The sequence below is a fragment of the Dromiciops gliroides genome, chromosome 1, assembly GCF_019393635.1.
Source record: "Dromiciops gliroides isolate mDroGli1 chromosome 1, mDroGli1.pri, whole genome shotgun sequence".
NCBI lineage: Eukaryota > Metazoa > Chordata > Mammalia > Microbiotheria > Microbiotheriidae > Dromiciops > Dromiciops gliroides.
Window position 1 is genome coordinate 749,510,261 of NC_057861.1, and position 16,040 is coordinate 749,526,300.

The window sequence follows — 16,040 nt, forward strand, 5'->3', positions numbered from 1 at the left end:
CTGCCACCTCCCATCCAGGGCAAGAATTCCTTCTGTCAACTTCCTCATAGATGACGTGGAGCCAGCCTTCGTGTTTGAGTATCCCTAGCGATGGGGAGCTCACTCCCTTGGAAGGCAGCCAGTCTTATCTCGATGCAAGTCTAAAGGTTATAAGTGTCTTAGGTAGTGAGCCGCTGTCTGGGGTCATTCTCCTTGGAGAGGAGATGGGAAGCCATCGTGGGTTAAGAGGTTCAGCTTTCTGCAATGTGATTTTCTGTTTGCCCCAAGCACGGCACTGTTCTCGCTCATCTTCTTCTAAATGTCATTTTTAAAGGCCTTTTTGTTTCCTTTGCATTTTCCCCCACAAGTTTCAGCTCATTCTGGGCGTGAGCCTTCCTGACCCTATTATTTAAAGAGAAAAAAAAGTAATTAGTGATGCTTTTAACATTACCCTCAGTTCCTGGTGACTGTCCCTCCCCCATAGTACCCTCCATTACAACAAAGAAGCCTTTTTAAGCAAAGCAAACCTTCCCGTTGGCCATGTCTGATGATGACACATGCTCCATTCTGTACCTATGGGCCATCCTCTCTCTGCCAAGAGTAGGGAGATGTGCTTCACTACCCGGCACTGTTCTTACAAGTTCATGCCAACTCTTGAATTTGCCCTTGCTTGTACATCTTTCCTCCTAATTTATTTTTAGGGTTTTTTGGGAGATAGTTGGGGTTAAGTGACTTGCCCAGAGTTGCACAGCTAGTAAGTGTCTGAGGCTGGATTTGAACTCAGACCCTCCTGACTCAAGGGCTAGTGCTCTATCCACTGCACCACCAAGCTGTCCCTTTTCTCCTACTTTTTAAAACAATATGTGAGTTCAAATCCGGCCTCAGACACTTAATATTTACTAGCTGTGTGACCCTGGGCAAGTCACTTGACCCCAATTGCCTCAAAAAAAAACCAAACCAATATGTGAAAGTAGAGCCCTCTCGTAGCTGAATTGGTTCTTCACGTGTTTTTACCTTTCTTTCTCATCAGCATCATTTCCTACTACATTGTCAGTATTCTCTTCTATAGGTCTCCCGTCCTTCATGAAGTTGGTGCCCTGTGAGAGTCCCTGGCCGTACTTACTGTTCTCTCCGAGCCTTTTTTTCCTACCAGGATCTCAAAATCACCAGAGATACATTTCAGGCTTCTTCTGGGTGCTTTCTTCTTTCCCATGTAGGGCTGGGATGAGGGCTTTGATGCTGGGTCAGACACCACGATCGGAGAAGGCAGCACCATTCTTCATCGGCCACACCAGACTCCTGTCCTGCCACCTTTGTATCAGAAGTCATCGGCTACTGCCGCCATAGCCCAGCCACACTGTAGGGTCTCTGGGAACATAGATACCATGGGAAAACCATTCCAAGTTTAAAATAATAGAAATAAAATGACAGCAAAATGCCATTGCAGAGTTGGAGAATGCCAATTCTTGAGGATCCCTGAGGCTGGAGACTTGCTGGTTGAGACCCTGGGCAAGTCGCTTCATCTCTCACTGCCTCAGTTTCCTCATCTGTAAATTGAGGTTTAATGGGCTCTATGGTCCCTTCCAGCTCAAAGCTAGTACCATATGACATGAGAGGCAGCACAGAAGAGTGAGGGGAAAGGCTGCTGGGTCAGAAAGGTATGGGTTCAAATAACTTGTAGGAAGATCAGACAGGATGCTGCTTTCCCATTCACCTTGGCCAGTCCCTCAAAGTAGAAGAAGGGTGGCGCCTCCCTATGGAGTCCGACACCCCCAGGTCTCTGACATGGTAGAGTTGTACTCTCAAGGACAAACAGGTGAAAGTGTGGCCAATTGGGGAGCCATTGGAGAAGTGGTGCTGGGCCCTCAATTCTGCTGAATCTGTTCCCCAGAAGTCACGATTCTATGAGCCACTGGCCCCCAGAACTTCTGCGTGGGGGAAACATGCAGAATTTTTTCTGTTGAACCCTGTCCCCACTCAGGGCTTCAGGAACAGGAAAAGGAATCTCTTAGCCAGTTGGGACATAAACCCATTGAGACTGTCTAGAATCTAAACACAGCGAGGGCCTGGCCCATGGCCAGTCGTCAGGACCTGGCTACAGTCCAGGGCTTGCCACAGAGAAAACTTTCGTCTTGTAAAGAAGGCTGTTGGGGTAGAGTTCTAAGACCTGGGCATGATCCTTTTCCCCAGCTCCAAAAGGGGGAGGGGCTGGGAACAACTAGACCCTTCAAGGCTGCCCCAAAGAATGAAGTGTCTTGCCCTAAGCCATGGCCTAATGCTACCGATTTACCTGTACTTTCTGTTTGATACAAATCAAAATATCTTTTTTTGTTTGTTTTTTAGTGAGGCAATTGGGGTTAAGTGACTTGCCCAGGGTCACACAGCTAGTAAGTGTTAAGTATCTGAGGCCGGATTTGAACTCAGCTACTCCTGACTCCAGGGCCGGTGCTCTATCCACTGCGCCAACAAATCAAAATATCTTAACAATTTTTGTTGTTCAGGCAAAGGTTCCATTGTGTCTGACTCTTTGTGTCCCTATTTGGAGTTTTCTTGGCAAAGATCCTGGAGTGGCTTGCCATTTCCTTTTCCAGCTCCTTTGACGGATGAGGAAAGAGAGGCAAACTGGTTAAGTGACTTGCCCAGGGTCACACAGCTAGGAAGTTTCTGAGGCCAGATTTGAACTCAGGAAGACAAGTCTTCTGATTCCCATCCCACTGCTCTATCCACTGCACCACCTAGCTGCCCAAAATAGATTGGGCCACTTTGGGAGCCAGTGGGTTCCTACTCATTGAAGAACTTCAGTCAAAGGCAGGATAACCACTGGGGTCAGGTATGTCAGAGCAGGTTCTTATTTAGGCACGAGGTGGGCCAGGTGACCACCGAGGCCCCTACCACTTTAGACATTCTGTGAGTTGGTGATCCTTAGGCTTGAGCTCTTTTCTCCACCTTGAGACCACTCTTAGAAAATTTGCCAATGTTTCAAGGCAATAGAAAACATTAGTGTTCGTGTCTTAGCAGGATTGTATCTCAACTGCCCTTACTAATGGGTGCTTGGCAAACATTTGAAAGATGACAATGAATGTATGTATGTGGGGAGGAGGGGGTTAATGAATCAGAATCTTAGATTTTTAATTGGAAAGGGACCTTTGAAATCATTGAGCCCAAGCTCATTTTTCAGATGTGGAAACTGAGGCACAGAAAAGGTAGGTGACTTGCCTAGGGTCACACAGTAAGTGTTTGAGGTGAGCTTTGAAACCTGTTCTTCTTTACTTCCAGATACAGTGCCTTAGCCACTACACCATGACCCAAGGAAAGGTCATCAGGAAATCTTTATTTCTGGTGCACCATGTGATCTTCTGACATCCTGCATGAGATAATATGTGTAAAGCATTGTGCAAACCTTAAAGCCTTCTAGGTGTCAGCTCTGATGATGATGGTGGTGGTGGTGGTGGTGATGGTGATGATGGTGATGGTGGTGATGGTGGTGGTGGTGGTGGTGGTGGTGATGGTGATGGTGATGGTGGTGGTATTGGTAGTGATGGTGATGGTGGTGGTATTGGTAGTGATGGTGGTGGTGGTGGTGATGATGATGGTGGTGGTGGTGGTGGTGGTGATGGTGATGGTGATGGTGGTGGTGGTGATGGTGATGGTGGTGGTATTGGTAGTGATGGTGGTGGTGGTGGTGGTGGTGGTGGTGGTGGTGGTGGTGGTGGTGGTGATGGTGATGGTGATGGTGGTGGTGGTATTGGTATTGGTGGTGATGGTGGTGGTGGTGGTGATGGTGGTGTATGTTCTTTACTCACCTACCCCCCTTGTTAGGGCCTCATGTTTTTGTGCTTTGCAGCTGGGCCATCCAGATGTCCTGTGTGTTGCAGAAATGAGAGTTGGGCATCTGAGCCCCAGGATACAATTTCACTACAAGCTGCTGGCATCAAGATAACTCTGGTTTCTTGGCCCACCGTCCTGGAGACGGCCAGTTGCATGTTAAATGCTCTTGCCATTCCCAGCGGGAAGGCCTCTCTCTAGCCTTCCCGGTGGAATGGGAATGAGCCGTGTCCCCCATACCATTCCCCTCCCTTTCTCGAGGGCTGCACCCCTTGGAGGGGCCTGTAGATAAAGGCCCTCAGCTGCCGTAGAGGAAGCGGGAATTCTTAGATACCACTCCTGTGGAAGGGGATTACCGAGAATATGACTTGAATGTGTTGGGGGAAAGGCTGTTCCCCCGAGGCTTAAGCCCCTCCATTGTGGGGTGGACTCCATAATTAAAGGGGAGATCTGCTGTGCTTGTTGTCCCTGTTAAAGCAGAAATACAGAACCGGGTGTGTTGCCTGGAGGCTAGAGCATGGTCTTGGAAGCCTTTATTTTAGGGCCTGTTGCGTGTATGCTAAGCAAGGCCAGGCTATGGAAGCAGTGAAATGTTTTCTCATTAAATGAGATGGTTTATCCCTTCTCTGTCGTTCTACTTTGGAATGAGAAACCTGTATTTGGGGATTTGGGGAGCCTCCTCTCTGTTGTGGCTTCGATGGGGTTTTTACGAACCAGGTTGTCTGGGGAAAAAATTTCCTACCAGGGCAGGATGTGAAGTCTGTTCCAGCTGGCGCAGCTCCCCGCCGGCATTCTCAAGCGTCTGGGGGAGACTGTTGTTTTAACTGGCAGGCCCTGAAGGAGGGGCCTCTCCTAGGCCGGCCCCTGATGAGCAAAGGTCTGGAACCTGGCAGGAAGGGTGAGGATGCTAGGGCCTTCTCAATGGTGCCTGGTTAGAGGAGCAGGTCCCAGTCGGGATGCCCAGTTTGGGGTGGAGAGGGGTCCCCAGTTCCCTGCTAAGCCAGACTCTGAGAAGGTGCCACCTTCTGCCCCAGGGCTTCCTAAGCCAGCCTGCAGAGACTCCTTCTCCAGACAGATCTCAGGGTATCTGTGACCTTGGATGGGCAGAGAATGACAGCTGTGTCTTCACTAACCTCTAACAGAATGTTAGCCTTGCCTTCGATTATTTACAAAGCTTCTTCTGAGAGTGACTCCTTGACACACACACACCCCTAGACTCCATAAAGCTCTTGCTGATCCCAGAATCCCCTTGTATTCTCTTCATACGCGTGTTCAATATGCTTAATCTACCTGTGTGTCATCTCTGATAGACTGAGCTTCTTGATCGCAGGGGTAGCGTGATTTCTGTCTTTGTAGCCTCCAAGACACATGTAGTGCCTGATATACAGGAGACACTAGTTTGATTGATGGGCGAGGGTGGAAAGAAACTGGGGCTGCTCAGCCTGGCGATGGAGGCAGTTGGAGAAGGAAGAATCTGCAAGTTGTCTTCAAGTAGTGACTGGAAAAGAAAAATGATCAGATTTGTTCGCTTGGTTCCTAGGGACAGAGCAAGGACCATTTGGGGAAGTTTCAAAGGGGGGTGTTTGGGCTCCGTGTTGGTGGGGGGCAGCTGCCTGGGGAGGGGCTGCTCAGAGGTCTCCCAGCAGAGTCTGGTTGCTGCTCTCTGCGGGTGGCATGGAAGGGAATTCTGGTTGTGGTATGAGCTGGGCTGAGAGGTCTCTGAGGCCTCTTGTAGCCCTGTCAGGGCTGGGGTTCTTGTCTTTAAGGGAGAAATTGTGCCTCAGAAGCTCCTTAGTTCTGTGCAGCATCATATTCTCTCTCTTTGTTTTCATAGGGAGTGGTACCAGTCAGCAGGAACAACGGGCTGCCTAATGTCACCTTTAAATATGACAGTAAGTAGCCAACTTGACTTCTAAAACCTATGATAACGTGAAACTCAGAGATGTTGTTCAGTCATTTTTCATCCATGTCTGGCTCTTCATGACCCCATTTGGGGTTTTCTTGGCAAAGATACTGGACCACTGTTCCATTTCCTTCTGCAGCTCATTTTTCAGGTGAGGAAACTGAGGCAAGCAGGGTGAAGTGACTTGCCCAGGGTCACAGCTAGTAAGTGTACGAGGCCACATTTGAATTCAGGCCTGGCAGCCTAACACTTCTGTGCCATGATGCTTCTCTTTCTGGCCATAGACAGTAACCAACAATGGTTATACCAGGTGCTTTGAAGATGGCATTCCTGGCCAAGGGCCCATGTAAGTATGACAAAAGCAGAGTAAAAGATTGCTCCAGGGTGCCACAGCTCACTTCTTCACTCAGAGTGTGGAAGCTTACATAAATCCTTGTGCTTTGGTTTCTCCTTGTAGATGATTTTTTTTAAAACATTAAGTCAGTGAGTCTCCGGAGCTTGATTGGGTCGGACACATGAAATGGGCAGTGAGGTGGTAACCACCCCATCAATTGACTGCAGGTCTCAAGAACGTTGCTTTCAAGGTGCAGAGAAAAGATGGAGGATCCTTGCAGGAGGAGGACCTGGGTTCAAATCGTAGCTCAGCTTTGCCACTTGCTGCCTGCCTGGTCTTGGACAAGTCATGCCCCCTTTTGGGCCTCGGTTTCCTTGTTGTGTCTCCCAGTTGTGGAGGATTGGAGCAGAACAAATCTAAGTTGAAAGCTCTTTGCTAGTTTCCCTAGCTCTGTACCAGCGGATGCTCTCAGTGTCTGTTTCAGGATTTAGCCACAGAGGTGACGGTCTTACTACGTGGACAAGCCACTTAATGGCTCTCTGCCTCAGTTTCCTCATCTGTAAAATAGGGCTTATATCACCCACCCCATAGGATTCCTGTGAGGATCAGGTGAGATAATAAACGTGAAGTGCTCTGTAAACCCTAAAGGGATAATTAAATGTTAGCTTTCTTGTTAGTTACAGTTTCCCAGAATATTCCCTTCTGCAGACAGGTCATGGAGTCATGCGCTCTATAGACTTGCTAGCCCCCTGGCTTCTCGTGCTCATTTTCTTGGCTCGGTCCCCATTTCTTCCAGAAAGAAAAGCCCATGAAAGCCAGCTGTTTGTGTTAGCTCTGTGATATGGAAAACTGGGGGGCAGAGGGGGGAAGAAATCAGTGTGAATAATTACTACTAGAGTAAAGTATTAGTCATAAAAACTTGACACTGCACACCAAGAAACCCAGACTGAGCACGTGAGAGCCTCTCCCAGCTGGCGCTCTCACCAACTGCCCCGCCCAGTCCTCCCCGCCCCTCCCCCTAGGAGTGGTAATGTAAACCCCGAGGGGTCAATAACACTAAAGCCCCCATATACAATTTCCCTCCATGTTATACCCATGATGTCATAGGTGGGCATTAGAAACACATGTTTTTAAGTCTGGCAGAGTTGCCCACCTTCAGAGATGCCACTTCCCTGGCCGTGGTTTTGTAGGATTTGAGTAAAATGAATCCAGGGGATTTTAAAAAATTTTAATTGTTCTCAGTACTACTGAGGATCACAATGATGTAAATGAAAAGAGCAACAAGAAGAAGTTGAACCCTGAATGACTATAATGATTGGCCTCAGTACTGGAGAAATGACCATAAAACACTCTTCTTTGCTCTCAGTAAAGAGGAGGGGGACCACAGGTACAGAGTGCTGGATACACTTCCAGATGCAGTCATCATGTCCGTTGCTTCTGCTTAACTTCTTTGTCGTTGTTTTTTCCAAGGGGAGGGTTCATATCCATGTGTAGGCAGTGGTCTGTCCAAATAACATTAAAAGCAAAAGGCACGAATAAAATGCCGTGTCAAAATTAACTGTTCTCGTTCTATACTTTCTAAGACTGTACAACATACTTGAATCCAGTGGGAAAACACGTGATCGCCGATGTGCAGAATATCACCATCAGCCAATACGCCTGCTATGACCAGGTGGCCATCACCGTGTTTTGGACAGCAGGGACCCTGGGTAAGTGGAGGAAACGTTCACCAGACACCTGTTTTGCCCATATGACTGGTGGGTGACATTGATTGGGAGGGAGATGACGACGATGATGATATGATGAGCGGCGCTGTATCCGTGAAGCCATCTCTTCTGGGGCTTCCCTAGAGTTCCCTACTTTCTTGACCCTTTTGAGAGAGCAGGAGAAGGACGTCTTTCTCTGTGGGTTAAAGCCAGTCAGCTGAGATTGTGAGTCTTATCAGGAAGAAGAATAACTTCTCTTAATGATGGGGCTTGTCTACTTACAGGGAGGTCTGTGGGTCCCCAGTATTTCCCTGATAATAATCACAGAATCTCAGCTACCATCTTGTTCAACCCATATTTTGGAGAAGAATCTCTTTCATCACCCACCGGACCCATGTGGTTATCTAGTCTTGGCTTAAAGATACCCATTGAGAAGGAGCCCACCATTGGCAAGAACACCCATTCCACTTCTGAACAGCTCTAGTTGTTAAGAAGCATTCTTTTATCAAGTCAGTGAGCCAGTAGGCATTTATTAAGTACCTACTGTGTGCTGGGTGCTGGGCTAGGTCTGAGTTGGCCTTTTTGTCACTTCCCTCACAGCTCTTGACTCTGTTCTCTGAGGCCAAACAAAGCAAAGCTAATTAACCCCTTTTCCTGCTCTTCCTAGGCCTAAAAGTCGGCTATAATCCCTCCCAGGCCCAGGTCCTCTTTGCTGGCTAAATGTCCCCAGAGGCTCAGTTGAGCTTCACCAAGCATGAAGTACCATGCACTCTCTTTCTCTCTCTCTCTCTCTCTCTCTCTCTCTCTCTCTCTCTCTCTCTCTCTCTCTCTCTCTCTCTCTCTCTCTCTCTCTCTCTCTCTCTCTCTTTTGCAGGGCAATGGGGGGTTAAGTGACTTGCCCAGGGTCACACAGCTAGTGAGTGTCAAGTGTCTGAGGCCACATTTGAACTCAGGTCCTCCTGAATCCAGGGCTGGTGCTTTATCCACTGCGCCACCTAATTCCTCTAGCCTAGCTGGCTCTCTCTTAATGAAGGCCAAGATGACATTGGCTTCCACATAACAGTGCTAACTCCTGTTGACCTCACAGGCCGCTCGTCCAGATATTAAACATTGTTTAATATTAAAACATGAAGACAAAAGGGAACATAAAGGAAGTCATTTATTGGTATCGATTCAAGTCATTAAATTGGCTCGTATGTTGCATTTTGGTGTGAGTTGGCTCAACACAGTTGTGGGCCATAAAATGAGACGTGAGTGAATTGGAAGAAAGAGCTCTTGAGTAAAGGGTAGGGAGGAAGGGCCACACTTTTTTGTGAAACATTTTATGAATGGCTATCGATTTCACCAACACTGCTCAGAAAGGGTCATGGCTGGCAGTTGATATGTGTACAGCACTATATGATCTCTTAAGAGCAATAAAAGAAAACGACATGGAGCATTTAGGGATATTTGGGGTGGGGGGATTGGCGGAGAATGCTTTGTTGGCAACTTGTCTTGAAATTAGGCTCTTGATCCTGGAGTTGAGCTCAATTTTGTATGGAGTGGGCATGGTTTGATTTTACCAATAACCCTGACTCTTGTTATCAGTATAGTTGCCAGGCATATTGTTTAATTAGGGTCCCTCCTTCACAGACTCTCAGAGCCACTTAATCCAACTCACCTGAGGGAAAATGCCCTCTACAGAATTCCCAATGAGTGGTCGTTCAGCCTTCCTTGAAACCTGCTAATGAGTGGGAATCTCATTCCTCTCTGGAATAGTTCATTGCTAGAGGCTTTAATGTCTCATTAGATAGAGTCGGATAATATTGTTTTCTTCTAAATGAGAAGAGCTTAAATTTCTCTGGAAGTGAAGTTTTGCAGATTGCTTCCTACCCAACCAACAGGGTGAGGTAGACAGTGCTCATGATATTGTCTCCATTTTACAGATGAGGAAACTGAGGCTCCCGGGAGTAGAGTGACCCTAGTTGACATCTGGGATTCAAAGTCAGATCTCCTGACTCCAAGCCCAGTGCACCATCCACTCTGCAGCAGGATAGTCAGGGCACTCCTGCTATTGGTGTTGCCAGAGAGAAAGCCACTTATGTCTACTTCTTGATGTCATGGAGCCCTTTGACAATGTGGTGAAGCCTATGGACCCCTTCTCAGAATGTTTTTAAATGGCAACTAGGTGGCTCAGTGGATAAAGCACTGGCCTTGGATTCAGGAGGACCTGAGTTCAAATTTGGCCTCAGACACTTGACACTTACTAGCTGTGTGACCTTGGGCAAGTCACTTAACCCTCATTGCCCTACAAAAAACAAAACAAAACAAACAAGTTCACAGACTCCAGGTTAAGAACCCTGGGTTCAGAGGCTTATATGGGATGGACTTTGTGTTTGTTCAAATCCTACCCCAGACACTAGCTTTGTGACCCTGGGGCAGCTTACTTACCTCCCTAGCCTCAATTTCCTTGTTAGTAAAAGGAGGGAGTTGGACCCTGGCTTCTAAAGTCCCTTCCCTCTCTAAATCTGTGACCCTATGATAAATCCCCATAAAGGGAAGGGAGGACATGTGGTGACCCTTCCCCTCACTGACACAAGGACTATGCATTGTACCCATTGAGAGCTGGTGTGGCACAAGGGGAAGGAGAGTAGAATTTGGAGTTAGAGGACATAGGTTCAAATCCCAGCTCTGTTAGTTCCTACCTGTGTGATCTTGGACAAGTCACTTTACCTTGCTGAACCTCAGTTTCCTTGTGTGTAAAATGAGCAGCTGGACTAAATGACCTGCAAGGGACCATCTCTCTCTGTGTCTGAGTTCCTTTGAATCAGTCATCGTAGGATGGGAGAATTTGACAGGACGTGATAAAGAGAAGAAAATGGCCTTACTTGTCACATTCCCCCCCCTACCCCACCCCCAGCTAATGGCATGCTATGCAGTCCCTTTTTGCAGTAAGCAGAAATCCCATGCCTGCCTTTGGAGGTGTGCACATGGGTCTAGCTGGTTTCCTTTCCTGGGCGTGTGTGCGAATGTGAACCCCTGGCTTCTTATGCTTTGAGGCGTCATGATTCTGTCCACGTGGGCCTTCCTTCTACCCAGTGGAAATCTCGCGGGGCTTGTTGAGTTACTGTGCCTCCTCCACACCAAAGATCCATTACCTGGTGACCACATTTCTGGGGGTGGCCAGGGTGGTCCTTGGGCTTCAGATGTACTGATGTGTGCAGGAGTTAGATGGCCCCCCGTCACACACGCTGATTCTTTGGAAGCAACGTCAGGGAGATGGATGGAGCCCATGACGGGGGTCTGCCCTTGAAGCCTCTCCCAGCTCTGCCAGTCTGCTATCATAGGAGTGGAGGACTCAGGACCCCCGCCCATTCCAGATGCTCAGGAAGTGAATGTTCGGAGTGGAGTGAAGAGTAGGGGACCTTTTCTGGAGGAGTTGGGGATCAGGCAGCAGAGCTTGTTTGGCCGGGATCGGGTGTCTCCAGCACACAAAGGCTGGTGTGTTTGTTCACCTTGGTGGGCACCTGAGCTTAATCCCTGGGGAAGCACGTACAGGGGAGGTATGCCACAGGGTTCGGGTGCCAAGGATCAGGACTGTCCTCTTTCCTGGCTCCTGTAGGCTGGCATCCAGCACCTGGAGCCCTCTGAATGGCTTCTTAAGAGCACTCACCAAGTGACTTCTGAATGTCTTTCTCATGAAGAATTGTGGAAAAGGCCGTCATGTGAAAATCACAGAGGCAGCTAGTTCACATGCCGGGTGGAACGCTAGACCTTGAGTCAGGAAGACCCAAGTTCAAATCTGGCCTCGTTCACTTATTGCTGTGTGACTCTGGGCAGGTCAGTGAAGCTCCTTGTGCCTCAGTTTCCTTATCCATAAAGAGGAACAGATACCACCTGCCTCAGGGTGTTATTGTGAGGATCAAACAAGATAAAATCCACACATGCTTCATAGATGTTCAAGTGCTGTACAAATGCTAGCTATCATTATTTCAAGTCACTTAATCTTGGGTTCTAGAAACCTAATCACCAGATCAGAGAGGGATGAATGTCAGTTCAACTCTCAGTCATATAAAAGCCAAGTCCTGTTACCCAAATACTAGTTTTCTAAAGTCATATTCTTGATAAAAGAAACAAAAACAAAAAACCGGGCAGCTAGATGGCGCAGTGGATAGAGCACCGGCCCTGGAGTCAGGAGTACCTGAGTTCAAATCCAGCCTCAGACACTTAACACTTACTAGCTGTGTGACCCTGGGCAAGTCACTTAACCCCAATTGCCTCACTAAACAAAACAAAACAAAACAAACAAAAAAAACCCCAGAAATTAAGGGTGATCCAGAAAGAAAGAGACCATGCTTTTGGAGGAGAGAGAAAGGGAAAAGTAGATTCAGCCTTCCCACAAATCTTCATGCCCTAATGATGGGCTGCCTGGATTTGTATCTGCCACTTAGAGCTATCTGGGCTAGTGACCCTGGGCAAGTCATTATCTTTATGGGTCTTAATTACTTCTCTGTAAATTGGGTTGGGGGGGTTGGACTTGGTGGTATCTCAAGATTTACATTGCTGTTTCTCAGTTTCCTCATCTACAAAATGGGAACAGTGGTGTCCTCATACTCCCAACCTCCCAAGACTGTTGACAAGCCCGAGTCTGCCTTATCCATCACCCTTGGCTTGGGATTGTTTTCCATCAGTGGTGATGGAGTCACATCCTCATACAGGGCCCACATGGTGAGATGGTTAGAGGAAAGAATGCAGGGGCATGGTCATAGAATTGGGAAAAGCAAACTGGCCCCATGCCAAGGGTAAGATGGTGCTGGGAGGGAGAGAGGGAGGGAGGGAGGGAGGGGGAGAGAGAGAGAGAGAGAGAGAGAGAGAGAGAGAGAGAGAGAGAGAGAGAGAGAGGGAGGGAGGGAGAGAGAGAGAAAGGGAGGGAGGGAGAGAGAGAGAGAGAAAGGGAGGGAGGGAGAGGGAGAGAGAGAGAAAGGAAGGGAGGGAGAGAGAGAGAGAAAGGGAGGGAGGGAGAGATAGAGAGAGAGGGAGGGAGGGAGAGAGAGAGAGAGAGAGGGAGGGAGAGAGAGAGAGAGAAAGGGAGGGAGGGAGAGAGAGAGAGAGGGAGGGAGAGAGGGAGAGAGAGGGAAGGAGAGAGGGAGAGAGAGAGGGAAGGAGAGAGAGAGAGAGAGAGAGAGAGAGAGAGAGAGAGAGAGAGAGAGAGAGAGAGGGAGAGAGGGAGGGAGGGAGGAAGGGAGAGAGGGAGGGAGGGAGGAAGGGAGAGAGAGAGAGAGAGGGAGAGAGAGAGGGAGGGAGAGGGAGGGAGAGGGAGAGAGAGAGAGGGAGGGAGAGAGAGAGAGAATATATCACAGCAATGCTGGGCAGCAGGTACCAATTATCCTCATTTTATAATCATAGCTAGCATTTATTTTTATACTAATGGCTGGCTATGATTATTTTACAGATAGGGAAATTGAGTCTGAGGCCAGGCCCACACAGCTAGAGTGTCGGGTCTTCCTGCCTACAAGTCCAGCCCTGTCCCCTTTACCGTGATGAGGAATCTTTTCCCCAGCCCTCTCCCTCTCCCGTCCATCACCGTCCCTCCTCCCCATCCCCTTTAGTGCTACTCTACTGCCTGCTAGAGTCACCATTCCTTTGTGAATGGAGAGGGATGCTTGGGAAGGAGCAGGAGACGTGTGGAATCTGGCGCAGGACACACATGCTCAAAGATAATCGATTGTGGTTTTAACGGGAGCACTTTGTTTTTCCCCAGGCATCGAATTTCTAAAAGGGTTTCGGGTGATCCTGGAGGAGCTAAAGTCTGAGGGCCGCCAGTGTCAGCAGATGCTCCTGAAGGACCCCAAGCAGCTCAACAGCAGTTTTAAAAGAACCGTAAGTTGCCTGTTAGTGGCAGTGTGGTGTTGGGGTCCCCTCCAGCCTATCCAGGAGGAAGGAATTAGGAGTAAGCCGCCTCTGTACTGCTGGGCACACTCCTCAACACCTCCCATATCAGTGACCACAGAGCTGTAACAAGGGTGAGGCAGTTGAAGCTTTGCACCAGGGTGCTGAATTGGAAGGAGGCTAACAGTGCTCTTATGCCTTCAGTGGAGCAGAAACTTTAGAGATCAGCACCTAGGGAGCAAGAACAAGTAGTTAAAAAGGAAGCTACCTGATGCTGAGCAAGAGTGAGATCCTCCCCACTGCCCGGATATCTTGTGGTCTTTTTCCCTGCCCCTTCCCCACCCCCAAGTAAACACAGTTTGTATTGTTTATCCCAGGTACAAAACTCCTTAATGTGCTTGTCACAAAGCATCAGGGTCTTTCTAGTATGTTTTAGGGGCAGGGGACGCTGTGGGTGTGTCTGGGATCATTTGGATTATAGTGTTAATAATCAGTGCATCTTAAAACCCCAAACTAAGAGCATTATTGGTGCCTGGGTTGATGTGTTAAAAGGGGTTTAGACCAAAAATTGGCTGGGAAGGCAGAAGGACCTTTCCTCCCATTGTCGGGCATAGCTGTCCCATCTCCATCCTCTGTTGGATGGGTCCAAGCAAGCACTGGCTGTGTCCCTCACCCCGCCTGCTTTCCACCTTCTCCCAGGGCATGGAATCTCAGCCTTTTCTGAATATGAAATTTGAAACGGACTACTTTGTCAAGATCGTCCCCTTCCCTTCCATTAAAAATGAAAGTAATTACCACCCCTTCTTCTTCCGGACTCGACGTAAGTACACTTTTCCCTCGTGGCTACTGAGGGTCCTTCCTGGGGTGATAGCCATCATCTCCGCCCCCATGAAGCACTTTGGAGAACAAGCTTGTGCTGATCCCCCAAAGTGAGGATGGACATGGGTTTTCTGTCCCAAGGGAAGGGGCTCATACCGAAGAATATGGGGCCAAGAGCCAGTGAGCAAATGAAGGAACCTACCTCCCCACTGTTCAGTCCTGGGCTGGTGGTCTTCCTTAGGGCTGGAGTTACTGGGAGGAAGGAACCTGGAGACATTGCTTCTTCCTGACAAAAGTGTGAATGTGGATGGGTTGGGGGTGTCCTAGGCAGCCCTGGGACTCTTAAGTTGTAGATTATTGTAGGTATGTGGATCCATAGAGTGGGTTTCCTCATGGGATCTCTCTACACCATTTAAATTACTCATCCAGACCATGTCTTGTCCTTCAGATGGATGGATGGATAGATGGATGGATGGGAGGGTGGAAGGGTGGATGGATGGAAGGATGGAAGGATGGATAGATGGGTGGATGGATAGGTGGGTGGGTGGCATCTCAAGGTAGTAGCTAGAGAGCTGGCTTTGGGTTCAAAAAGTATAGCCTCTGACATTCTGCAGGTGACTTAACTTAGTGTCCCTCCAATGCTTTTAGATCATGAGTTGCTGATCTGCTTCAGAATTTCCTCCAGTTTAGTCAGCAAGCATTTAAGCTGAGGATCCAGAGAAAGACAAAAGAATAGCAAAAACCTTAGGCAGCTGGGTGGTGCAGTGGATAGAGCTCTGGGCCTGGAGTCAGAGAGACCTGGGTTCAAATTTGGCCTCAGACACTTACTAGCTGCATGACCCTGGGGAAGGTGCTGTAGGAAGTTCTATGGCAGAGAGGTGGATATATATCAACTGTTTGTATGAGAGAATGTTTGTTGGAGTTATTTTTTTTCTTCTCACGTATAATTGCGTTGAGATTGTTGCTATTATAAGATGTAATAAATCCCTGGTGCTTGCACCTTTGGCTCTGTTCAGTCCTATGGAATTGTAGAATGTCTCTCGCTAATTGTTGGGTGCCCTATATTCACATTATTACAAGTGGTAAATAAAGGTTTCTCCAATTAAACAAACAAAAAGGTGGAGGGTGTGCTAGGCTTGGAGTCAAGAAGCCCTGAGTTTAAATTCCAGCTTGGGTACTTATGGGCGGTGTGAACACTTAACCCTTCAGCCTCAGTTTCCTCATCTGAAAAATGGGAAGAATAATAGAATGTAAAGTCATTAGCAATGTCAGAGATCGCCATATTGGTTTGTTGTTGTGTCTGCTTCTCCGTGACCCGACTTGGGCTTTTCTTGGCAAAGCTACTGGAGTAGTTTTCAGATGAGTAAACTGAAGCCAACAGGGTTAAGTGACTTGCCTAGGGTCACACAGCTACTTAGTGCCTGGGGCTCCATGCACTATGGCACCGCCTATCCGCCCCACAGAAGTGTTGGCTGTTATTATTCTAAGTTGCAGATGAAATCACAGGTCTAGTCTGGAACCCCCTGACATGAATACACAAAGGAATTGCAATCTTGTCAGTGTGGGGAACTCCTAGTGGGAGACCTCCCTCTCTCAACACGGATTG

At 48.2% G+C, this 16,040-nt stretch overlaps 1 protein-coding gene across 1 annotated transcript in view; it reads left to right on the plus strand.

The window, feature by feature from the left end:
• Positions 1-16,040, plus strand: part of IL17RD (interleukin 17 receptor D) — an 82,433-nt gene that overhangs the window by 48,770 nt on the left and 17,623 nt on the right. Inside the window, exons 2-5 of the mRNA XM_043976092.1 lie at positions 5,639-5,696; positions 7,625-7,750; positions 13,488-13,606; positions 14,315-14,435. Coding sequence (XP_043832027.1) covers positions 5,639-5,696; positions 7,625-7,750; positions 13,488-13,606; positions 14,315-14,435 — 424 coding nt within the window. The remainder of the gene's footprint in view (positions 1-5,638; positions 5,697-7,624; positions 7,751-13,487; positions 13,607-14,314; positions 14,436-16,040) is intronic.